At 44.8% G+C, this 25,814-nt stretch overlaps 1 protein-coding gene across 3 annotated transcripts in view; it reads right to left on the reverse strand.

Moving 5' to 3' along the window:
* Window positions 1-2,451: 2,451 nt before the first annotated feature.
* Window positions 2,452-25,814, reverse strand: part of LOC106655227 (teneurin-m) — a 373,791-nt gene continuing 350,428 nt past the window's right edge. For 2 of the 3 annotated variants that reach the window (XM_023461459.1, XM_023461461.1), the window contains 11 exons: window positions 24,277-24,525; window positions 16,978-17,062; window positions 14,888-15,267; window positions 12,126-12,403; window positions 11,092-12,052; window positions 10,789-10,996; window positions 10,060-10,086; window positions 8,700-8,916; window positions 7,362-8,619; window positions 3,774-7,286; window positions 2,452-3,684 (listed from right to left, as the gene is read on the reverse strand). In XM_023461459.1, coding sequence (XP_023317227.1) covers window positions 3,074-3,684; window positions 3,774-7,286; window positions 7,362-8,619; window positions 8,700-8,916; window positions 10,060-10,086; window positions 10,789-10,996; window positions 11,092-12,052; window positions 12,126-12,403; window positions 14,888-15,267; window positions 16,978-17,062; window positions 24,277-24,525 — 7,787 coding nt within the window. In that variant the 3' untranslated portion in view covers window positions 2,452-3,073. The remainder of the gene's footprint in view (window positions 3,685-3,773; window positions 7,287-7,361; window positions 8,620-8,699; window positions 8,917-10,059; window positions 10,087-10,788; window positions 10,997-11,091; window positions 12,053-12,125; window positions 12,404-14,887; window positions 15,268-16,977; window positions 17,063-24,276; window positions 24,526-25,814) is intronic. The other variant, XM_023461460.1, reaches the window with a different exon arrangement.

Consider the following 25,814-nt stretch of genomic DNA (forward strand, 5'->3'; position numbering starts at 1 on the left):
ATATTTATATATATTTCCCACATATGTTTATACTCATGTCACTGACAGACAACAAAATTTTTTTGAAAATAAATCTGTCGTGTGTTCATTGAACAAAAACACGTAGTTATCACTGTGTACTTGTGAAATTCGAAATATAACGCAGTGTATTAAATTATTTACAAATTCATGATGATACTGATTACAATTATATTTACATCACCTCATCGTGAATCATTTAATTTTTCAGTTTAGTACGTTAAAAATGATTTATATACCATGTAATAAAAAAAAGCTACAGTTTTTTATCGATTTTACTAACGTACGCGAAATAAATTGATTCTAAGAATTGAAAGAAGAGTGCAAGTTTTTTTTTAGAACAAAACTAAACTTTTTAATAATCATGTAACGCAATAACTTAATCCGCTGCAACGCAGCAACCGAAAATTCAATTATAAATCTACATGTACATTTCGAGTTTGTTTGCATATTTACAACGGCGTTAACTTCAACATTTTTCGATCGGAATATTCATAAATGTTATTATTACATCTTTACCTCGAGCATATAACACCATGTATTGTTAACATTTTCTTAATAATTTCATTCTATTGGTTATTTTACATACGACGTTCAATTTACAAATATTCATTAATTACCATTTTTTCTAGTTCATTAATTTTGCATGTATTTAAGACTAATAATTATGTGAGTATAGTTACAAAGTATTGCTTTACTTTTAGCTGCTTAATGCGCAAAAGAAGCCTTTTTCATAAAAATTAAAAAACAACTCGTAAAACGTCCGTTCAAAAAAAAGTCAAGCATACATTTGAAGCAATCATATTTTTTTTAATTCATGGATATTTTTTTTCTTGATTATAAATGAAAATAAGATTCAGATAAATAAAATTTTCAATTTCGCATAAATTATGAACACAATGTTGTAAACACATATGTCATAATTTTTATAATTAATTCTTCCATCCAGCTCATGACTAATTATCGTCTAATCGTGTTTTACTCGGTGAATAATTTTATTACGGTTTCTTTTTTCTCTCTCCCTTTTTGGACGCGAGCCGTATTCGGTTATACATAGACAACGCGCCACCGGCCACTTAAGTGAACGGATTTTAATATATTTTATAAAGCGAAATTTAAATCACAAACAAAAAATATCAAAGTTTGAAATCACTTCAAAGGGCGAAAAGAATGAGAAAAATGAAAAAGAATCAAATGTTTTAGGTAAAATGTTTTTAGTTAAATTAAAAAAGATCATTTGAAGGTAATTATAAATATTAAAAGTACGTTACAGCCGATGAATAAATTCATTAAAAGAATATTACCATGAAATAAAAAATATCAAAGTATAACGTAGAGTGAATAATATAATGCAAATAAGCTAAGCTCAGAATAAAGATAGTCGGTACGATAGTGTACAAAGCTGTACGATTGCGTATACTACTCGGTAAAAAGGATATGTACACCATGAACTACGTTAAAATTTCAACTATGACTTCCAATTGAACTATAAATTTCATTTTTTATCCGATATTTTGCATTACGTATGATGCTGTATTTTTATGATTATTTATCTTTTGCTCATTTTTCATGACAATTACCGCAGAACACACAACGTGGTTTAAACGCCGTGGCTCGCGCGTTTCATATTTATTACTTAATATATATCACTTTTAATGAAATTTCTGTTATTAGCATGAACTTGATGTGGTTTTCGTTTAGTTTCTCTAAATTTTCGTACCATATAATCACCTTAAGTATCGATTTTAGCTCCTTTTGAATTCATTTTTTAAACGTTAAACGATGCAATGAAACATTTTATAGATATTAACGAGTAAACGAAAAACTTCGTCAATCTTTAATATTGAGAGTATTGCAACGTTTTTATTTAGGACGAAGGAATTTTAATGATTTGATTAAAATGTATTCATTTTGAAAGGCATATGCACGAGAGTATTTTTATTTTGTCGTATTAAAAATGCTTCGTAAAAAAAATAACTTATATACTTATACATCAAATTCTTCAATATAGAAAGATGGAGATTCCATTTCCTACGATGGTATTATACACTTTTCAATTAATAGTATAAATATTTTTATGAGCTCCCAAGTCCCAATTATGTGACACATGGATAACATTACTTTTAGCGCACACTTTTATCAATTTTCTCTGACAAATACCTAATGGTTTCCATTTTTACACATACATGTTGAAGCTGAAGACTTTTTTCTAGTCTATTTTTCAATATTTACAATGATTTAACCTTAACAATTAAAAATTTTTTGCGCTTTCTTTCAAATTTTTCATACCTGCGCGGTAAATGCATGTAATAATATATTTCGAGTATTTGCTTCGTAGACTCTTATTATTATAACGATCATATGTAAAAAGAAAATTTCATTTTAATCCTAAAACGTACTTATTAAATATTAAACTTGTCATATACGTACAGTTTTTTCAATATCTACACACGTAAAATATAATGATTAGCTATATTTACAAAGTACAATATGTATATTAATAGTTCGCAGTCTCACACACGAAACTTCACTTTCACATTTTTGTATTTTATAACATTCACTTTTTTTGTTTAAAATAAAAAGTTTTAGTCATGTCAAAAAATACCGGTATATTTCCCTCAAGGAGAATATTCTATCTTGCACAAGTCCGCGGCGCTTTTCTCATTATTATATTTCACAACGCGCGAATTGGACGAATATAATATTTTGCATGAGTCATCGATCCCACTTTAGACCCTGTTTTTCATTTTGTTGAGATTATGAGCAAAAAATTATGACAAGCGAGATTAGGCCATTTTCGATGCGCATTATCAAACGAATTGTTCAAAAGAAAGCTAAACGGAATTCATACATCTACACCATACCTACATCATCACGAGCGACTAGTTATTGATTCTTTGAAAAAGATATCAATTTAAAATTTATAAAAAAAATATGTAAAAACGAAACTAAAATAGTTAGTTGATTAATTAACTAATATACAACAATGGCACGCTCACTAAATAAGCAACGTTGACACTTAAAAAACGTAATCCTCCTCGTCGGCATCCAAGGGTCACGAGGAAGCGTCATGCCTGTAGGACCTACCGCTCTTCCTTCGCTTACGCTTAGTATCACGCTGGAACATGACGTTGCCCGGGTCGTCGGCCAACTGAGGATAACGATGCACGCTGTGTATGTCCACGCCCTCGTAACCTTCGACTACGCCCCGGCTTATCAGCTCGTCGCGCTCCTCTTTGGTCCAATCGCCGCGGCCTTGGAAGCCAGTGGCAACGAGTTGCTTTTCCATTTCCCAGGCGCGCTCGACCGCGCGTTTGTGCGCGTGCTTCAAGATGCGATGGCGTTCTTGCTCCGGATCGGCTCCGTAGCGTATGACAACGGCTGCGTCAGCGCTGTGTAAGCGGAGCTCTTTCGTCGTGCCACCGCTGTGCTCGGTCGTTTCGTGAGTCGACACATTGAACATGCCACCGAGACGTCTCAGCTCTTCCATATCGTCGCGAATCTTCAGCACGTTGTCCTTGACAAAGTAGAAGACGTCCTGATCGTGCACGCTGAAGTGCAATGGCAGGAAGAACGAGTTGTTGATAACTGAAGTCATAACGTCTTGTACCACGCTGTTGACTCCATCGACTACACTCACCAATGCTCGGCCGCCAATTCTCGATACTATAATTTGAATACAATTTTTACATTAGTTACAGCAGAAAATAATATATGTTAAATTCAATTTGATGAATATTTTCGATGAAACTTACCTAAAATGCCCTCGCCAAAGACTGCGCGTCTGTGAGCAACTCTTGGCAGTAGATTTCTAGTCTTAGGTTCTAGTTTAAGAAGTGGTTTCGCTACAAATCCCAAGTCCGAAAATTTCTCGTGTACCCTATCTACAATACACTGCAAGCCAGACATGACTCCGAAATCTGGTGTCAACTGTGGTGACGTTATGGTTGCAGTTGGTTGATAAACCATTTGCTTGGTGTACTCAGATCCCAACATCGATGAGATGTCATAGCCGTAAAGTTTCAGCCAGCTGGTCAAGTCGGTCATGTATTCAACGTTTTGTTTCGAATTAATGGGGTCGTTGTTACGGAAGCGATAGATGAAAATGTCCGTGGGAGTCGTCAACTCGTTAGCCATCTGTTCCCAAGCTGGAGTCATCCACTGCCCAACGATTGGATCGTACAATCTCTTCTTTAGATAAACCAGTTTGGTATTTGGATCGAAGAGACCGCCATGGAAATCGATCGGCAGGTAGAAGTCTGGATTGGTGTCTTTGATAATTTTACCGAATGGAGATCGTTTCATTTCCTTATACAAATTGCCATTAGTATCGAACAATGCCAAAGGCGATCCATTCTGGTCGCACACGACGTAGAATCTTTGCTCCGAAGTCTCGACGGCCATGAGGTGGTCGCGAGAATCGTAGAGGAATCTGAAGGTACGTTGGGTCTTGGGGAAATGCAGATGTGTCACTAGATCCGGCGTTTTGGGGTTGGCGTAGAAGAATTGGGTGACGTTGTCGCGATCGTCGTTCCAGGCGACCAAGCGACCCCTGTCGTCGTAGTAATACCAGATCTGGAAGTGCTTGTGCTGAGCGGCGTGAATGAGTTGGCCGCGCGAGTTGTATCGATAGCGATGCTCTCCGCGTATCACGACGAATCCACGTTGATCGTACGAGTTGAATTCCACGTCACCGTACTGCACGACTCGATCGCCGCTGTCGTAACCAAGACTGATTTTCTCGGATCTCTCGGTCACTCCGATCACGTTACCGTTCTCGTCGTAGGCATACTGCCAAGAGATGTCTCGCTCGGCCACTTCGAGCACGTGACCGTCGGCGTTGTACGTGATCTTGTCGACGCGAGTCCATTCCTTTTTATCGACCGACTCTTTGCCGATCATGATTCTGCGCATCTTGATTCTGTTTCTATTATCGTACTCAAGTTCCATTCTGAAGACGTCCATCGTTCTGATGTTCATTAGGATGGTCTTCACTCTGCCGTGTTCATCGTAATCGCTGACGGTGAAGTACTGTTTGCTCGAGTCCTGCATGACCGAACGATTGAAAGAATTTCTGTAAATGCGCAGATCATTGACACCTTCGAGCACTCCGAGATTTTGATCGTATTTCATTCTCAAGGTTTGCAGTTGTTTGCCATTGATGTCAACATCGATTCCGGAAATTCGTGCGTTACCGTCGTACTGGTAGCGGAAGTGAGCGTTGTTGAAGCCGATCTTGCTGTCGTATTTGATCTTCTCGTCCTTGACTATTCCAGCGTGATATTTGTATTCCACTCTCATCTCGAAGTTGGGCTCGTTGATGTCGATACTTCGTACCAGTGCAGTAGTTTCTTGATAAGTGTAACGAGTGGACGATTGACCAGCCAAAACTGTTTCCAGTTTGCCATTATGGTCGTAGACATAGGCTACTTTGCCACTCTGGTGAGGATAGACTTTGGCTAATATTTGTCCATCATCGTTGTAGAGAATCTCATATGGATGGCGATTCATCGGCGAGTAGTACTGGTACTTGTAGAAGCCCAAAGATGTTTGGAGCGAGAAGGCGTGGATGTGTCCTCTAGGCGTGGTCAACGATTGTAGCGCACCAGCTTCGTCGTACTGCAAGAAGTAGTCACTTCCACGTGGGGTAGTTACTTTCAGAGGTAAACTGCTGAACATATCCTTGAACGCATAGACCATCGAGGTGCCATCACTGTACTTGATCTCAAAGAGACGACCGGCTTGATCAAAACCGTACGTCTCGCTCATGTCACCCCACTGCCAGTTGACCAAACGGCTAAACCTGTCGTACTCGAGCTCGACACCCGCGAATATACCGTCACGTGGTCCCCATTTGATAGGCCTTGCTGTTTTATCGTAGGTCACATTCAGTAGTTCGACTCTGTCGTCTTTGAAAACGGCCACGGTGTTACTGTCTCGATCGTACTCAAGGGACAGAAGCACATCGCCGTTCACTCTTAACTTTCTGCCGACTTGAGCGATGGCTTTGTTATTGGCAGCACGATTTTTGGCAGGTACTTTGCGCAGGAAGTAGCGCCATTCGAACCTATTGGCAAGATCACCAGCTATCTCGGTGCGCTGCTTGGCAGGTACTGGATAACTTTCGCCGAGCAGTGGCTCGATTTCAGCCAAGATGGAGTAGGGCATCGTGTCGGTGCTAACAGCATGCGACCAAGGCGTCAATCTGCCAACGCTACCGTCGGGCAAAACCGTGGTGCGTTGCTCAGCCTCACTGATTTTCGTGACCACGGACGATCCTTTGATCAACATCGAGACTGGTTTGCGATTATTTTGGACTACCTTGACTTGAGCACCCTTTAAACTTAAATCGAAAGTCAGTCCGATGACTTTGCCGGTTGGTGTTACTGCGCTAGTCAACCTGCCGAACTCGTCGTAATTGTAGACGTAGCTCCTTCCAGTCGAGTCTAACTTGGTTTTCAGCAGACCCGTAGGCTCGTGATACTCGAAGGTCACGTTGTAATTGTCTGGCGTACTGAGCTCGTGCAAAAGTTTCATACGCGTCATTCGCAAGCGGCATTTTTGGCCTTTGGTGTTTTCGATGGAATTGACCTGGGCACTATAATCACGCAAGAGGAAGACCTTGTTGCCAGCGGCATCGGTGACCGTGCTCAATTTTCCGTTACTTGTGTTGACGTTGTAGGCGAACGAATAGATTGTTTCACCAGTGAGAATGTTTTTCGTTGCAATGTGCTGACCAAAACGATTGAACACATAAATCTCTTGAGTGTCGGGCGAATAGATCTCGTATTCTCGAGCACCGCTGGCGTCTGGAATACTAGCCATGACAGAACGAATGCGATAGTTGGCCTGATCGCCAATGTGTACGACACCGTCCGGACTGACAGATACAGCAGAGATGGTATTGAATTTCGAAGTCGAGGCCAAGTAATGGTCGGCTTCGAAGCAGTCACAGCCACGCTCGAGGCAGTTGCATTTGGATTCAGCCCCCGCGTAGGCGGATATTTTTCCATCTGTACCAATCACTCGGACGCGATTGATGCGCTGCGAATCGCTCTCGGCAATGTAAAGGTCGCCCGACGGTCCAAATGCTAAACTTTGTGGCATCACGAGGGTCGCGTGGGTAGCGAGTTCTGAGTCGAAAGTTGTGGACGGTGATGCGCAATGCAGTGGACGGCCTGCTACTACCTTGACGCGACCATCAGGTGCAAGTTGAAGAACCATATGGTCATCGATGATGTGCAATGAATTGTCCAGAGGATTGATAGCTATGAAAAAATTCGATAAGTAAGTTTATGCTTTAAAATATATTACAATAACAGTCATTGAGGGAAATATTTTACCTAGTTCGGTTGGCCATCGCAGATGAACTTCTTCCACATTGAGCGTGCCTTCGCATGGTATCGGTTTCCAGTGGCTCTTATGCATGTGATTACCAATAATAGTGGTTATAATACCGTCTCTGTCAACCATTCGGATATTGGTACCATCGGCGAAGTAGAGAACGTTGTCAGCTGAGATAGCCACACCTTTGGGATAAGCCAATTTCGCATCACGAGCGAGGGCACCGTCACCGCAATGAGCCTCATCACCTGGAAGGCAGCGTTCGCCAGAACCGACGACTGTTTCCCAATTGTGCTCGGGATCCGAGTAGTCTGTGGTATTTCGAACACGAATAATCTGATGCGACTCGGGATCACTGATGTAGAGAGAACCGTCGAGTGGGCTCAGTGCTATGTGATAGCGATAAGACACCCTTGTTGCGTTCAGCCTAACGACAGTTCTGACAGTGCCATCGACGAGAATCTTCCTAACAAGATTAAAATCACCGACGAAAATGGAGCCATCAGAGGCCGTGGCAAGAGCGACTGGTGCGAGTAGACGCTGCTTCGAAGCCTGTCCATCGCAATCGTAGCACTCCAAAGGTCGTTGATGACCATCACCCATGGTTGTTAGAATTACACGTGGTTTATGCTTCAAATAGATGTTCGAACCGTCACCTTTTTGCAAAATGCCTTCGTGGAAATTGTATCTGTGATGAATATCCAAGTTCCAACCACCGACTTCGGAGATGGACATGTCGTGACCGCTCAGTTTGGTGGTTTGCACGTCCCAAATGACGTCCTTGCAGTCGCTGTACTCGTAGCCGACCTTCACCATGGCAGTGGTTACGCCGTAGACTCGTTGACGATAGACATTGAGCCTGTTCCAGGCGTACGTGAATTTGATAACTGGATCGGCTTCGAAGGTTTTTTCAAACAATATGCCCTCGATGGTAATACGCAGATGGATGAGGTTCAAAGTCGGTGGTATGGTTTCCGGGGTGAGTTGAAGTTGTATGGTCGACAGGTATCCAGCTGCTCGCGAGCTATGGTAAACGAGGTTTAAACCAGTGCCTGGAATCTGAATGGACTCCTGTACAACTTGAGATTCCGCTAGAATGGCACTTTTGTCGGGACAAGCGCCCTGGAAGCCATGTTTCCAGGTAGCCAGAACCACTGGTTTCATCACGTCGTAGTCGTGGGCTGCGCACGAGTGGATCACGTGAGTCGGCGTTTTCTCGTCGGCCGTGCTCATGACGATTTTATTGATTATGACCACCTGCGATAATGATAAGAAAATATTTTTAAACACAATGAATGCAACTGTCGAAGAAAAAGATGGAAATTAGCTCCACTCACCTCGTTCCAAGGAACGTAAACAATGTGACTCTGTGGCTTAAAGGGGGAGCGTCCAAATTGAAGAGTGACCGCACCGCCGCCGTTAACAAGTAGATCGAACCAGCCGTCGTCGCGAGTCAGGGTGAAACCTTCCTGAGGTGTGCTCGTACTGACTCTCACGCCCATCAAACCCATACCAAGGGAGGTAACTACGCGGCCTCTGACTACGGCCGAGCGACTGTGGAAGTAAATATTTGGTTTTACATTACTTGTTCCATTCGTTTTTTAATAATGAATGTACTACTCAGTGTATATATAAATTACTCCTGGCATAGCTAAATAAAAACTAATTAATGTGAGTATGAGCTACTTAAAAATAAAAAATATTTCCTTTTGCTAAGATACTTGTAGGCTATCGGATTTTTCGATTTTCAATAATTTTTGACAGTAGAACCGTAATACTAATTATCTTTTTTTCACCAGAAATTTGTTGGCAGATATGTTTTTAACTTCTCCATATCGTCTACCTGTATCTTGAGCTTTTATTCTTGTAAAAAGAAAATTGCATATAATCGTATGAATTGCATGCGGAAAAATCATCAGGATATTTCGTGTTATTGTAATAAAGCCCGTTTTGCAACGATCGAATCCTAAAAAATCTGTTTCATACAGTTTAAGAGATTGAACTCGTCAAGTCAGTCCGTACAATGTATAATGGAATTGACAAAATTTAGATCAGTACAATTGTGTCGTTGTCTTCGAAGCATAACGAAATTTTCACGAAACACAATTTTAGGAGAACATAAGGATAACTCAAACATGCAACAATAACAAAAACGTTTAACAATTTCGGAACGATAGTATAGTTATTTGCGAGTAGTTAAAAAAAAACAACACTTCAATGTTTCATAAAAGTGATAAAAGTACAAAGACAGCCAAATCGTTTAAAAGATTGCATGGAAAAATCCTTCAAACGATCAAGAACAATACAGTGCACAAATAGTGATGGAATTTTTTTCACATATGCGGGAAATCAACAACACAAATGCAGAACTGAAACGACACTTATTACATTACAATAGATATACATAAAAGTGTAGAAAAGTTTGTGAGACATAACGGAAGCTGGCTTGATAAAAATCATATCAGCACAAACTACGTTTTTTTTTGAAATTATAATAAACAAATAATGTGAAGGAACGCAAAAGCTTGTACATAATATAAACTGAAATGGTCTGATACACTGTTTTATAAAAACACAACGAAATAAAGTTAAAAAGATTCAACATCAAACTTGTCGAATAACACAAACAAGGGATAAACAGGCTGTGCTCTTTTCAAAATCAATCTGTTCAATTTTTTTTCTTCTTATGGTTCTTACCTTGTGTTGAAGTGATTCCAGAACACACTGATCGAGCAGCACAGACAAAACAGAGCCCAGTTAAAATGTGTGAATTTTTGTTTGGTTTTTAGGATAGTTGATATGATAATCAGAGTCAAAAAGAGATGAATACAAATAACAGTAAAAATGAAAATGATTACTTTATAAGTGGACTATGAGTGTATGAAAAAAATTATTTTTTTTGTTTGATACTTTGTTAACAAAATTGTTTTTGGAAATTCTGATGAAAGGAAAAAATCCAACATGGATAAACGAGACAATAATGAGAAATGGTATAGGTTAAAACAAAAAGTTTGGACTATGATGATAGGAGAAGAGGTTGTATAGTGCAGGCTAGACATTCGCGTATATAGACAAGTATACTTATACAGAACATGTTGAAAACTGCTGGGATGTGATAAGTAACACGGGTCACAACAACGCAGACATTATATTTGTAGATAAAATATCTAAATTGTATATATCTTATTGTCCTTACAGCGTACAATAGTTATAATAATTGAATTCTGTATTTTAGTTCAGCAAATGGAGAAATGTACTAGTGATACAACAGTTTCATCGCTCATTCTCGCGTTCAATCATTATGAGTTGAATTATTCATAGACGACGTAAATAGAATAATTGTGACATAATATATAGTTATTGAATTTATAGAATTAGGACTGGTGGATCGATTTTGGAGTGGCAAATGGTATAAAGCAAACGTACCTTTCGTTGAAAGTTTCTTGACGCGCATAATTCTGCAGACTTCCGTCGTCTATCAGGAACTTCATTCTCTCGAAGAACGAAGCCGTGATCGCGGGTGGTTGCTTTCTCAACAGAATGTCAATGGGCTTGGGAGCCGAGACGCATAACTGGCTGCTGCGGCACACGCTGCTCGAACAGCACTCGGGATCGGCGCAATCGACGAGACCATCTATAAAGCAAATCGAGTCACCGTGTTATTAGTGCTATTTAAAATTATAGAAAGAGAGAGACTAATTTAGCGAAAGGGTGAAAATTCCTACGAACCTTTGTCGTTGTCGCGTCCGTCGTTGCAGTTTTGCTCGAGGTGAACGCTGCAGTCCTTGCCGTTCCAGCCGTCGTAGCACTTGCACTCCCACTGGCCGTCGGTATTGACCTTGCACTGTCCGTGACCGGAGCAAGAGTTGGGGCAGCCCTCCATGGTGCAGTGTCGGCCGTTCCAGCCGGTGACGCAGAGGCAGGTGCCGTTCTTGCACTGGCCGTGCTCGTTGCAGCGCGGGTCGCACTGCTTGAGGTTGCACAGCTCGCCGGACCAGCCGGGCATGCAGTCGCAGGCGTTGTCGACGCAGTGGCCGTGCGCGCCGCAGTCGAGGTCGCAGAGCTCCTTGGAGCAGTCGTCGCCGGACCACATGGGCTCGCAGAGGCAGGACTGGGTCTCGAGGTCGAAGGTGCCGTGCTTGCTACAGTCGGGCAGGCACTGCAGGGCCTCCTTGTCCATCTGGCTGCAGTCGGCGCCCTTCCAGCCCTTCTTGCAGATGCAGGTGCCCTCGGCGCAGAAGCCGTGGCTCGAGCAGGACGGGTGCGGGCAGTCGATCTCCTCGCAGAACTTGCCCTTGTAGCCGCGGACGCAGCTGCACTTGCCGTTGGTGCAGTGGCCGTGGCCGTTGCAGTCGGGCACCTCGCACTCGTCGTGGCGCAGCGAGCACTCCTTGCCCTTCCAGCCGGGGTTGCACTGGCACTCGCCGTTGATGTACTCGCCGTTCTGGCTGCAGAGCACCGGGCAGACGCTCTCGCTGCAGTCCTCGCCGCCAAAGCCCGGATTGCACTGGCAGTGGCCGAGCAGGCACTCGCCTTTGCCGCTGCAGCCGTTCGGGCAGTTGTGCGTCATGTCCTCGGCGATCACGGCGACGAAGCTCACCTCTTGCGGGTCGCCGTCGTCGTTGTAGAGCGACAGGAACCAGTGGCCGGGCTCCATGTAGTGCGTCACCTCCTTCTTGATCGACGGTTGCTGCAATAACAAAAAGCGACGCTTATAGCTACTGCTACTCCTAATTCGATGTATATAATGAAAAAAAACTCACGTGCGAAGCCCTGGTTGTTCTGGCTTTGAAGCCGCTCATGACCTCGAGCAAGTCGTACTGGGTGTGGGTCGGCAGAGCGTTGCGTCGAGCGTAGACGCCGATGCTCGCCCCTCGGGGTATGCTGTAGTCGAAGCGCACGTACGCGGGCTCCGACTGGTAGAATTGCATGTTCCAGTAGCTGTAGGCCGGTATCTCCTTGGACAGGGGCTGGCCGAGGCTGACCTGGGCGAAGGTCGTTCCGTCCGGTGGAAACGATCGCGCAGGGACTGTTCTGCCGCCTGTTTGCCAAAAGCAAGTACCAAAAGTTAGTCTGAGTCATGTAAATATGCGCTATACGAGTTCGCCATAAAGAAGCTAATAAAAATGAAGCTTTATTGGCGTACTGCCGAATCTACAGATTGGCAGAGTATGAGAAATATGTAAAATATATACACTGTTATTAAGTAAGCGATCAATATTATCATGGAAATGGCTTCTGGATCGAAGAAAATTTCGCGAGACATTATTATGAGCATGTCATCGAGCGAAAAAGATTAAGTGATTTTGTGTCGAGTGAGTCACACAAATGGAATCGAGAGCTCGATCGAAGCGACGAGTGTCGCGATTTTAAATGGGTTCATCACGTTCGTACATTATAATGTAGATCGCTCGTTTTTTCTTTGATTTACACAGTACAATGAACACATGTATATTGTTAGCAAGCCAAAGCAGTAAAAGAGCATGGTATATGTACAGCGATTTTAAGCAGAAGCAGAGGCAGCAGCAGATTCAATCGAAAACATCCGCTCGATACTGGTAAACACGCGCGCTTGTCACACTTGTCATTTAGTAAATTTTGATTTTTAGTGGCATCTTCTGCGAATAAGACGGTTAGTTGTATAAAGTAAGACTTGTTAATAAAATAGTTGAAAGAAACGATGATGACTTTTTTTCTGTATGTAATATATACACTCGTGTGATGGACATGTTGCGGCGGGCGAAAAAGTGGCAAAAATTTCTTCATCGGCCTCAAGAAATGCGGGCCGGTTGATCTTTAAAATACTTGCTTTCTAATAACAATATTATCGGTTCTGGTTGCTGTCCGCACTTGGTGGGCGTCGACTCTGTCACATAGTCATCATTCGTAACGCTGATCGATGGCACATCGGTGGTAGTCGATTCATCGTCTTCGAACGTGCTGCTGCTGCTGCTGTCGAACGAAATCGGAGCAGCAGTCGTCACACCAGTAGCAGCCTCAGTCACCGATGTCGCGTTCGCGGGCGTAGTGTTATCGTAGTCGCTGCTACTGGTGTTGGCGGCAAAAATATCCCAGTCCAGGTCGAAGCTGCCCAGGCAGGGACACGAGCACTCGCATTCACCGCCGAACCATGATTGCGTAGCGGTCAAAGTCGTAGCGGTCGGCAACGGCGCCTTTATGTCATTGTTCTTTTGGTCGTCGTCCACGCTGTTGTCGACGTCGTTATTGCCAATGTCGACAAATTCAACGACTCTCGAAGCGTCGTCTTGGAGCAATTCTTTATTGTTGCGCTCGATGGCATTAGTGGCCAGCTGCTGCTCGATGCTGTTCAACGATTCTCGAATTCTCGCCAACGCCTCCTCGATGCTGCTCGACGTTGACGACGAGGTATCTCGCTTGTCCTGTAGTAACTCCGAAGGAACGTTGACGTTGATCTGGGAGATCGCCGATAGGATGGGAACTTGTACGGTCAAGGTATGAGCCGAGCTAGTGTCGTTGGATGTTATGGCAACGTTGACAGTCAGATTGTCACTGCGTTGTTCGATATTCGGTTGTGCGGGGGTGGATGAGGCTTCGGCTGAACGCAATTCATTCGTTGACTGTTGTTCGTCAACGGGTTCAGCTGTCTTTTTACGAAATTGCTCCTCGAACTTCTGGTAAAATTCGCGCTTATCCGGTTTCTGCATAAGACGTAAGAGTTCTTGCTCGGTTTTTCCTTTGGGGTCGTAATCGTCCAGCTTGTTGGGGCTATCTGTACCGAATTCGATTAGGCCCGAGTCATCCGGAGGGCGATCTATTGTCACCGGGCCCGGGTGATCGCCTTGCAGTTGTTCCTCATCGATCGTAGGATTTTTATAGCTCTCTGGCTTTCTGACCAAAATGACCTCGGGAATAATTGTATTCGAGACATCGTCAGGATTAGCAACATCGGGAACGACAGTCGCTTCCGAATCCATTTTATCGAATCTTGTATTGTACGGCACCGTAGTTAGCATTTCATCGCTGGTGCTAGTCTCTACATCGGTATAGTCGAAATTTTCCAGGGGCGTGGTAGAATCGGAGCAATTATCCGTTTGCTCGATGAGATCCGAAAAAGTCGACTCGTAAGTCGTGCTCTCGGTACTCTCGTTTTCGAGTGTGGTCGTCTCGTATACATCAGTCGTCTCGGTAGTATCGTAATTTACAGTACTAGTAGGAGCATCGAGTTCGTCGTCAAAGCCACTACCTTCGTCAAACATCTCGTCCATCGTATCGTTCGCCGAGATTGTCGCGTTATCGAGATCATCGTTGAAGTTAATGTTAATATCAAAGTACGTCGTGTTTTCATCTACGAGCTCAGTTACCGCGTCAGTGGCGGGAGTAGTATCAAAAGTAGTAGCGCTAGTGGTAATAGTAGTAAAAGAAGTAGGAAGAGGAGAGTAATCATGCATCACACCGTCGCTAGTGGCACTACCCAACACCAAATGAAAAGCGTCAAGAGCCGCTTGACGCTTCACCCGACGAACATCATCATCAATGAATTTACCTCCAGTAGCGCTGCTGGTCTGTGGCCGCTTGGCGTCGGCTTTGGTACTAATCGCTGTACCGGCGCCCGACGTCGGCGTCGACTGCGTCGAATTCTTCTCTAGCGCGTCGAGACTGGCCTTGGCCAGGTCGCCACCGCCGCCGCCGCCGCTGTCCTCGCCTACCAGCACTGTGCAGGCCTTGGTGTCCTGGTACCAGCCAACCATGCTTGAGGACGCGGCCATGTAGGCCAGGGCGGCCGCCAGGCACGTGGCGATCGCGATGACGATGATGGCGATGAGCTTCCAGCTGCACCAGTCGATGCCCTTGCGAAAGTGACATCTTATCGATTGCCGCCTCATCGGGATCATCGACGACGCGTGACCGTATGGCAGTGGTACCCTGTCAACAACAACATGACTGAGCATTAATTCGACGTCCGGAGACAATTTTTACAGCGAGACAACAAAGCGCGGCGTTGAACGTAATCCCGAGAGCGCTGCACACGAGTCAGCTATGCAGCTATATAGATAATTTTTTCCCGCAAGCGCGCGCGCATGTATATACGTTGTTTATGTGTATAAGTAGTGCAGAGAAATGAGGGAGAGAGAGAGAGAAAGAAGAGAGAAGCAGAGAGAAGTAGAGTCGAAGCTGCGGGGCCTTCGAGGTGGTCTCTGTCTTCTCTGCTTCTTCTCCTTCTTTCCTTTTGGTCGGCAAAATTCTCATGCGAGTCCTTGTATACATATAACAGCGAGTATCTGAGTATGTGAGTGTGTGTGTGTGTGTGTGTGTGTGTGTGTGTGTGTGTGTGTGTGTGTGTGCTGTTGCGTGCTCGATTGTGATTAATTTTTATACGTTCATGTGTATACGCGCGCTGTAGGCTGTGTGCAGAGCCAAGGGTCCTCGACTCTCGGGCGACTCGAGTATAGCGCACACATGTATCTATACTAGCGTCTAAGGTTTTTTTGCTCCGTTTTCGCGCTCAAACCAATGCCGGTAGCCGCACACGCATTATTATGCACACCCGTGTTTAATGTACTTTTATTTTCCATCTTTTCGACAAAATTATGGCATTAAGTCAACTTGCTACTGCACTTCACTTTCGCGCGCACCGTATACTTTTATACCTACGGTATATGCCTATAGGTATATGTGCGCATCATCAACGTGAGCGAGCGCGCACGAGGACCATTTAATGTTTATTTGCATCGAATCGTTTACGCGCGAAATTGTGTCCGCTTTCGAGAGGAGCAGGAGAAGGAGGAGGGACGAGAAATCATCATCGCCGCGCGAGCGATGAAACGATTAGTGCGACTCGAGTCCAACGGCCCGTGCTATTGTGACGGCTTAACTCGATCATTAGAGCCAATCATGAATAAATTATCCTGATTATCTAATAACGCGTGTGTGCCGCTCGGCTATAGCGACTGGACCGCGTTCGGGAATTACGATCGGAGGGGCCTATATAGCTGCCTGTGTGTAAATCTTTTGAATCAACGATTACGCAATGCAGCAACGGCGAATCGAAAATTAACGTCGACGAAAGAAATGAAAATAGCGTGCACGGTACCGAAATCGACTTTTTTTCAACAAACTTGTCGCGATAATTAAATGATTCGAGAAGCAAGAAGTCGGTAACATTTTTTTCTCTCGATTCGATTCGTGTGTAGGTGTGTGCGTGCGCACACCGCGAAGAAATGTCCAAGCGTGTATGGTTGATTTTTTTTTCTCCGTCTTTTCACGACCCGAGTCCTTTGTGTGTGCTCGTGAGATAGACGAGTTTCAGACTTTTTCACACGATATTTTTTTCGTCAGACCCTCTGTTTAACTTGGCGAGCGCTGCACAAAAGTCAATTTGCCCAATGTTTGTGTGTAAAAAGAAGAAAAAAAATAAATTTCTTCGAATGTCATCGACTATTATTGCAAATATAAATCGTTGCTCGGTCAGAAATGAAAGCACAAGTCGGAGCAAGTGTCGCGCGATACTCGGCCAAAAATTAATTCCGAGTCCCGTTGTCTCGAAATTCATTAGCTCAACACCACGGCTTAATAGCGCGCATATAAATTTGAAATTTGTCTCGTGGATAGAAAGATAGTGTTGTTTTTGCCTACCTGTCCATGTTGTTTTGTAACTCGACTTTTATTGGACTGTTTCCCGTCGATTGATTCTTGTTGTTGTAATCATTCTTCGGTTTCTCTGTAACAGAAAAAGGGCATTCGAATTATTAATGAGTTATAATTTTAATGTGTAGAGGCGATTTATCATAATATAAGGATTCTCTTTGTCAATAATTTAAAATGAAGATGTCGTTTCTCGCAGGACAGTAATTGACCTGAATTGTTGAATGAGAGAAGCAAGAAGTAAGTAATACAACACCGTAATGCAATTATTTTTCCTTTTAATTTTTCGATTAACTCGGCGGCTTCTTCTCGCGAAAGGAGGGCATTTAATCGCTGCTACTTCGACCTTGAGCGGAGCTTCGATAGGTCCATAAAGCAACGTGGATCGGTGGCGATCTCGAAAGAGCATTTGGCAAATTTTACGAGTCGGCAAAAATTCATCGAAATTTTGAGCAGTTCGAGCAGAAGCTCGCGCGCAGTTTGCCCCACTTGCAGAGAGAGCGCGCAGTTCGAGGGGCGGAGCCGGGGCAGTCGCTGCGTTAAAAATTATTATGCCCTCTCTCGGTAATTCCTTGTGCGCGCAGGTATATATATGCACGGGCTTAAAAGGGGCATATTAAGCGCACGCTCGTTGCGCGTCCGCTGCGCGCGGCCCAGCCCTTTTTTCTCTATGCTCCGATGACTTTTTCCACGAGCAGCGGCGTAACTTGTATGTATGTATAGTTGCACTATAGCTACTATCTTATATACATAGTAGTATGTTTGTGAGTCTCTGCCGGAGCTATGCGGTGGCGCGCGAGATCTATTAAGAAATCACACGTATAGCACGCGGCGAAGCAAACATTACGCGCGAGCGAGAGAGCTGCTATGTACGCTAATAACAAGGCAAAGCAAGCGCGAAAAGCCATAAGGAAATGCCGAGGCGAAAAGGAACGTGGCGAGTATAGCGATGTGTTGGTATTAAACCAGCGTATATGTGGCTGCCGCTGCTGCGCGGTAGCAAACTCGCAGTCTAACTCTCATTCAAGACCACCCCGTGCAGTGTATGTATAGTGTATACGATAGATGCACGTAGGTGCACACGCGCGCATCCATTCCTCGACGCACGACGCAATTTTTTTTTTATTTTCCGGCTCGAGGAGGCGGGAATTTTCCCTCGTTCGTCGCACGCGTTATACATGCAGCTCTTGGCGAAGTCTCCGCGCGTAAAATGTAGACATGAAAAGGTGTGCCGAACACGCAAGTTAATCGCGTATGTATACGCACAACGATGCATCGTCGCGCAGGTATTTTCGATCATTGTTTGATTTACAATAATGCACGTACGCTCGAGAGCGAGAGAGAGCTTGGATTTATCCTTATAATGCTCTCGCATCCTTTATAGGGGCTAATGTAACGGTAAGAGCGTGCCACACGCGCACGACTGTTATTATATTGCGCCAAAGTTTTACTTCACGCCTTGGACGAGGACGAGGACGACGAGGCCATGCATGCGCGCGGATACAAACGCATTGTTCGAGCCGAGCGCTCGTGGCATTCCTATACATGTATATGTACGCAAGCGACCAATACTTTTTCCTGCAAAATAAAAATCACGTATATCCTGCAGAGCCGTTATAATAAATACTCTGCCTCGTGGACCAGCTCTCTCGGGTTCAATGTTTATATATCGCTACGATACGAGTGGCAACGCTCGACGCTCGTCACGAGCTTACTTTTACGCGCCGTCGTTTTTTTAATTGCTCCAATGAAGATATTATTTTAATATCCAGGGGAGGTGCATACAGCATGTATAAGGTACGGCTGCATGCCATGGACTGTGTGCGCGCGCGAGGCACAGCGAGTGATTTCCCGTGAAATTAACGCAAAGTCAGTAATCAATCTGCCGCGGGGGGCTTTCAAACTGCACATCGCGCGCAGTCCGCTGCAGTGCCGAGTACACATACACAGACACACAGGCAGTGCGTGTAATGCACGCTGCGCGCGATATAACACGACCTTTCATCGTTGCCAGCAATACAATATGTGTATCTCCCACGTGTGTGAGTCTGCGTGGCTCATTGTTCTGTACACTGCATCATGTGCAGCATAGTGAGTGAGCTATGGCGATGACGCTTGTAAAAATTTCACTGAAACGCGATACATGAATATATCTGTGTTTATTGTGTACGAATGTTAGGCTGTGGATTACGAGTTTACGATGGAAAAATCATTAGCGAATATGAGCTCCGAAAGTTTGGTATACGCGCGTAGGCGGATACGTTGCTATATGACGTTGAAAATTGTGCAATATCTGCGAGCTGATTCGAGTATTTCTTGTACTTTGCGTCGCCTTTTCTCTCTTTAATCCACTCGTATGCGCCAAATGATCGATAGTAGACCGTATCTGCGATTTCTCCAATCGAGTAACGCGTTCGTGCAGTCGGCGCGGGAGCTTCCTTCTTCCTCGACAGACTTTTTGCCGCTTGCACGACATGTACAAATTATTAAAGCAAATATTGGCTCGAACCGTCTTGCGTAACGGCCCAGCTGCTGCAATTATCTCGCTCGTATTACTCTCGTGTCCAGTATCGAGAATTCCTACGGCAAACAAGAATACGCGCGTGCGCTCCTTTTTTGCCTCGGCCAAAAATTAGCACCATCGCGCGGTACAGTTTCGAAAATTCTAAATTCTCCGTTTGCTCGGCGCAGTTGCACAAGCCTTTTTTGTTTTTTCTTAGCTCGAAACGGCGCGCGTGCAACTGACTGGTGTCGTCCGATACACACGCAGCCGCACTCGGCGCTCGGTCTCCGAGAGGCCCGCATGAATAACTCAAAGAGAGCTCGCGTTTCTCTAAGATGTACGGCAGATATATTATGAATATATAAACAAGCATGTGCGCTTATGTACACACACGTGAAGTAAGCGAGCGAGTCAGCAGCGGACTTTAAGTTCATTATATGCACTCGCGGCCGCTGCGTCGCGTCTTCGGGAAAACGAATGGACGCGGACATGGACGGTACACTATGCAAAATACGTGTAGTAGTATACATGTATACGTGCCCGCAGTACACACATATACACACACACACACACATATGCACGCAAGAGACTCGAGCTCGCGCCAAATGAAAGAAGGAGAAAGAAAGAAAGAGTAATTCTGTCGGCCAATGCGAATTAACCTCGGAGCGGTGCCTGCTATATTCGAATGCTCGGACGAGGGCGTGGGAAGTCAGTACGTTCTGTCCATGTGTGCAGTGCTCATATGTGTGTGTATTTGTGCCATATACGTGTGTGCACACACGTTATAAGCTGCTCGTCGCTCGGGGCACGGGCGTTAATTGAAGGTTTCGGACTATCCGCGCGCAGCCACATAATGCAGCGAGTATAAGCGAGCGAGCCTAGGGCTCGGATGGATCTCTCTCTCTCTCTTCTTATACACTGGGCGCACATACGAACGTCCCTCGCTCTCGTTCGATCGGTATGTCGATTATGTTCTCGCGCATCATGGGTCAATGCAGTGCGCGCCTTTATATATATATATATACCTATAGAGTCGTTTAGGGAGACAAGCACGCGGCCTCCCTGCACCGAATCATCACGATGTAGCAGCTCGGCCAGTGCCGAGAATCGATTATCGCGCTTATGGGCCGCCCGAGTCATCCCGAGCACTAAAGACTCGATCCACGACGCGACTACCGCCGCGATCGCTTCGACCTTTGCCTGCAGCGTATCCTATATCTATATAGCATCAGCAGGACAAGTACTCGTGGCCAAGACTCGAGGATTTTATACGTAGGATATGTAGCGAGGCACGTCGAGCTGCGGCCGAGTAGTATATACTCTGACGAGTCGCTACTCGGGCGCACATTCGCAGCGGCTTATATCGCCGCGGTCGCACGTGCATAAATCTGTCCTCCCTCGCACGCGTTCCTGGCTACGGGCTCATTTTTGTTTTATTTGCTCCTTTGGTTTGGCCTCGCATGCGAGCCGTAGAAACGCACGCACGCATTCGAATGCGCGCATTATACAATGCGCAACGAGTCGCCTTTTAGCTTTTGTTGCCGCGAGAGAGACTGGCCGAGCTCCTATACGCATACATCTTATGTGCCTGTATGTATATATACGAATTCGACATGGGAAGGGGCTACGGAAAAGAAAGTTTATGGGTTTCTTCGAATGCTTCGACGAGAGACTCGAGTGCGGATTCGCGCGCACATATTTATAATACGTGTTTATCTAACTCACTGGCCGGTAATCCGTTTAGCTCGCAGATATAGGCGCGCGTGCATGCGAGAGGCAGGTATTTATGATAATTGGCCCGGCCGCCCGGGAGATGAATACCTATTCTAATTTTACTCGGGATCGGTAATAAACAATAGACACCTCGCGAGCTTCTCTCTCTCTCTCTCTCTCCATTGGTGTTAACGTAATAGTCGACGAACTACGTCCTGTAATGTTACTCTATAAGACTTATTAAATTTATCTCATGCAGCTCCGGCTCCAGCGAATCGTTATTTTATGCATCCCCTTGGCTATCGAGCCGCGCGATATATATACCTACGTATACAGCTACACTCCGAATGATAAAAGTTGACTCGCCTCGTGCCTTGGCTTCGATAAATTTCTCATTGTACCTGTACAAACGCAACATTTGTTATTCTTACAACTGGTGTGCGCGCCCTGAAATTTACGGTTTCAGTAGTTTTGTTCGTTAAGATCGAACGGGAGAGCCGATACTTGTGCTTCGCTCTATGTTTTGTTGGAGAAGAGAAAATCGACCGTGAAAAAAGTGCCTACAGCTTTTAATCATTTCACCGGCTCTAGTCCAAATATAATATCAATTAAGCAAAGTATAAAAATATTTTTTTACGCTAGTGCGAGGCTCCTGAAACTAAAACATGCTATAACTCTAATAAAGTTTCCATGTCATTTTACGATATATATATCGTATGACAATACCATCGAAGCACAAGTGCTGTTTCCCGGCTCAATGAGATTAATCATATAGTCTGAGACAGCTGTGGCAAAGAAAATCCAAGATTCGACCGCAAAAGAAAGCTTATCGTCGAGAAAAAAAGATAAGAGAGATGAGATCCGCACGCGGGGACCAAAATGAAGGGAGGCACGTACGCGGTTTTACGCAAAAGTCAGGACTTATTGGCTACTGCTATTCTTTTCTTGGATTTTCACTAGTGTATTGACTTTGCGCGCACCTTGGTCAAGACCAGCCTCTATCTCTTTCTCTTCTTCTCCCTCCCTTTGACTCTGAGATTTCGGTATATTATTTCTGTATACACACGGCGGCGGTCTACTCGATAAGAGATGAGCCTCTTGTGTTTGTTTTTTCTGTAAAGATTCCGTTTGTTCGATCCTACACGGAGTTTGCTGTTTTTTCCCTCCATTGCCACATTGTGATCAAACCGTATGAAAGTAAAAAAATCACTTGTTGAGATTCCCACGTTTAACGGTGTGCGTTGTGTAGCGAGCACGCGGAGGATCGGGCATGAGCTAACGCGACACTGCCGCGAAGAAAAACAAACCGACTAAGAGAAGCTAAGGTTTACGATATCGAGAAAATCATAATTTCGTTTGATGCCTCGTGTCACAATGTATCAGTGGGAAAGATAATTAAGCATCTGCCGAATATCCAACGGGCGATTGCGGGAGGGTACGTATTGACATATCAGTTAAAAGGAATCAGCTGCAGAGGCCGCGCTCACGAGCAATGAGCATGTATACGTTGAATATACACCGAATTGTAAGCGTATATGCATGTTGTTATCTGACGAGGAGCTGTCAGTTGTCAAAGATCAGATAACTGAAAATATGACGAGAGAAAAAGAAGAGAAAAAAATGAGACACAAGTTTTGTGCGTGTGGTTACAAGCTAGGTCAGATGGAGTTAAGTGGCAATTATTTTACGCTTCAGCCGGAGCAGCAACATTAATAACGAAGGGTCGCACGTTGAGCGTCGAAGAAGTTAATTAACGTACGCGATCGGGAATACTTTCCAGCTTGCTCGTATAAGTGCGAAGCGTAGCCGTGTGTGTGTTTCTTCTTTCGAATGTCTATTAATACGTTTTGATGCGCGGCAGTATACAGCGCTCCTATATTATAGCAAAGGCCAGTGACTGCATCGAGCCATTTTTAAACACATATTAAGGGGCGCTCCTAACGGCAGGAAACATTGAAAACCCTCGATAGCTTACACGGGAAACGCATTGGCTACAAAGAATGTATGAACGTCAAAGTGAGCTATACCGACTTAGGATTGCGTCTCGCGTTGCAGGATCGCTTTATTCGACTCCGAAACGCAAAAAAATTACGCGTACTACGCGTGAATTATTTTCGTGACTCAATGAAAATACTTGGCCGCTTGATTCACGGATCATATCTCAGTTGTCATCGTTTGGTTGTTGCATGCTTTCACTTTGGCTCGTGCGCGAGCGCCGGGGCTCGCTTCGCAGAAAGATTAATCATCGCCGAGTTGATGCTATCAAACAAGCTGTGCGACGGTCGATCCTCGCAGGCTCAATGACGAATTTGCAAAATGATATCGCGCGCAAAAACTAGACTGAATAATGAAAAATTATGTACGGCAGCATGGCGAGAAGCGTTAAGAATGTCTGCTGGCAATTTTTATGGACCTCAGCGCGAGAGCGACGTTTGAATGAAGCGACAATCAAGGGTTGAAGCGAGCTTTCTCACGCGTCGGCGGCAACGGCGGCTCGGCTTTTTCGCCATTTTGCCTCATAGTTGTATACTGCGCAAGTGAGAGATCTTTTTTACGCGGCTAGGCGTGTTTTCCACAATCGGAGGATGTAAATGCGAAGGTGAATTTTATACGCATATTAAAAGCTGCAGGAGAGGAGCTGTGTATTGTACACACAATCGGAGGAAGAGAAGATTGTTATTTAAACTTATTCTAATGCAGCTCGGTATGCAGGCGCTGGTGGCGGCGGCGAGGCTCGCGTGAGGCGCGCTGATTTGGCATGCTATATATACTGCACAATATAATACGTATAAGTGAGCGCGTAAGGCACGAGATTAATCTATCATTTTATTTTTAGATTTATCGCCTCGAAAAAGTGTTATTTCTCTCTCTGTCTCTCTCTCTCGCTGTCGGCGGTGTAACATCCTCCTCACAAAGCTCGCGACTTGGGCTACAGGTTGATTATATATTCTCAAGCATAAGCGCGACTTTCGCTCGCGAGCAAGTTTATAATATACATGAGCCGCGAAGAGATGATTAATTTACATTGTCCGCTCGCGCAAAAAAATCCAACCGAATATATCGTGTATACTCACTGGATATGTTGTAGAAGTTGCCGGACTCTGTCCTCACGAGGCAGGACGGCTCGAGCTCGGGATCGCGATCCAAGTTCGAGACGTTATTGGCCGCCGAGGACGTGTGATGTCGGTGCTGCTGCTGCGTGACTCCGGACGTCAATGTGTTGTTGCTACCTGGCAGTCGGCCGTTCAGTCGGCTCATTGTCGGGTTACGCGGTGGCACATCGGGCGGTCCCCTTGGTGCACCACCACCGTCCAGCAGACACCCTGAAACAGCCAAGACAACGTCCTCGTTATAGCATTTTTTTTTCATAGTTCTCCGTTACCATCATTATATGCAGGGCGAGCTTCTTACGTTACGCGCAAGACGCCCATTAATACGCAGAGCTATTATAATCTAGATACTGTTACATATCGTATTATCATTCAATTTAAAGTTCAATTTTTCAAACGGATCGAATGATGAATCGCAAAGAAGAGAATTACAATGATTATACGATCGTATATTAGTGCCGAGTGTATAGTCAGTCGTTATAAGTCGCGGTGGACTTAGAGTTGCTATTTTTAAAAAGGCGCGTCGGCATGGTTAACCACACGCGTGCCGCCTCCATTGCGCGCCACGAGCAAGCACCTATATACCGTACAACCGAGGCGTGCTCTGATTTTTCCAAGAAAACTCGTTGTAATATACGCAAGCTCCGAGTTGTACTTGGTGGCTCGCACGATTACATTCGTCAGCTTCGTTAAATATCTGCCGACGATGAAACGTACACGAGTACGTACACGAGAAAGAAAACATGTTCGCGACAAAAGAGGTCATAGTTCGCGATCATCGGACGAGAGCATGTGTACGTAAGCTTGTATATTATGCCGCTGCCGCTGCGTCGAGAGCGATAATCGTCCGAGTGTATAGGGACGAGTCGAGTCGTCAGTCATCGAGTTTATTTGCCATATCGCGTATCGAAGCTTTCGGGCATTAAGACGTTGTGCAAGAGAGCTCGAGCTATACGAGAGAAAGAGAGAGAGAGGGCTATACCCTCGGGATGCGTATTTCATATCGTACGATGTATATTACGACTTTGTTTTATACAATACGTGCCAGTGGCAGTGGCAGTGCCGCTTTTATGCCGATGACAAGGAAAGCATAAAAAGCGAAAAAGAAGCGGCGCTCGGTAGATCGAGGGAAGCTCGACATACGTAACAATAAATTCTCGAATATAAAGTAAACTCGAGTTGTCGGCCGTCTTGCGATTTGCCGTCTAGGGTTACACAAGCAGTAGTAGTAGAAACGTATCGCGCGCACAATGCAGCAGTGCGAGCTGAAGAGAGATAAGAGCGGACGGGGGGCTTTATCTAACGGCCCGTAATGCAAATGTTTTACATTTTTTCCTCGTGCGCGCACCGCCTCCTCTCGCGGCATCAGCAGCAGTTTAAAGCCAGCTGCGTGCGCGAGCGACGATTCATGCGCCTGCCTCTATGGCCTACGTATAGCGTAAATATTTTCATTATGCGTGTCTTTTAGCTGCATACCGCGCTCACTAGGTGTACGCGACGGG

This window comes from Trichogramma pretiosum, unplaced genomic scaffold (assembly GCF_000599845.2).
Source record: "Trichogramma pretiosum strain Unisexual culture from Peru unplaced genomic scaffold, Tpre_2.0 scaffold2, whole genome shotgun sequence".
In the NCBI taxonomy this organism is placed as follows: domain Eukaryota; kingdom Metazoa; phylum Arthropoda; class Insecta; order Hymenoptera; family Trichogrammatidae; genus Trichogramma; species Trichogramma pretiosum.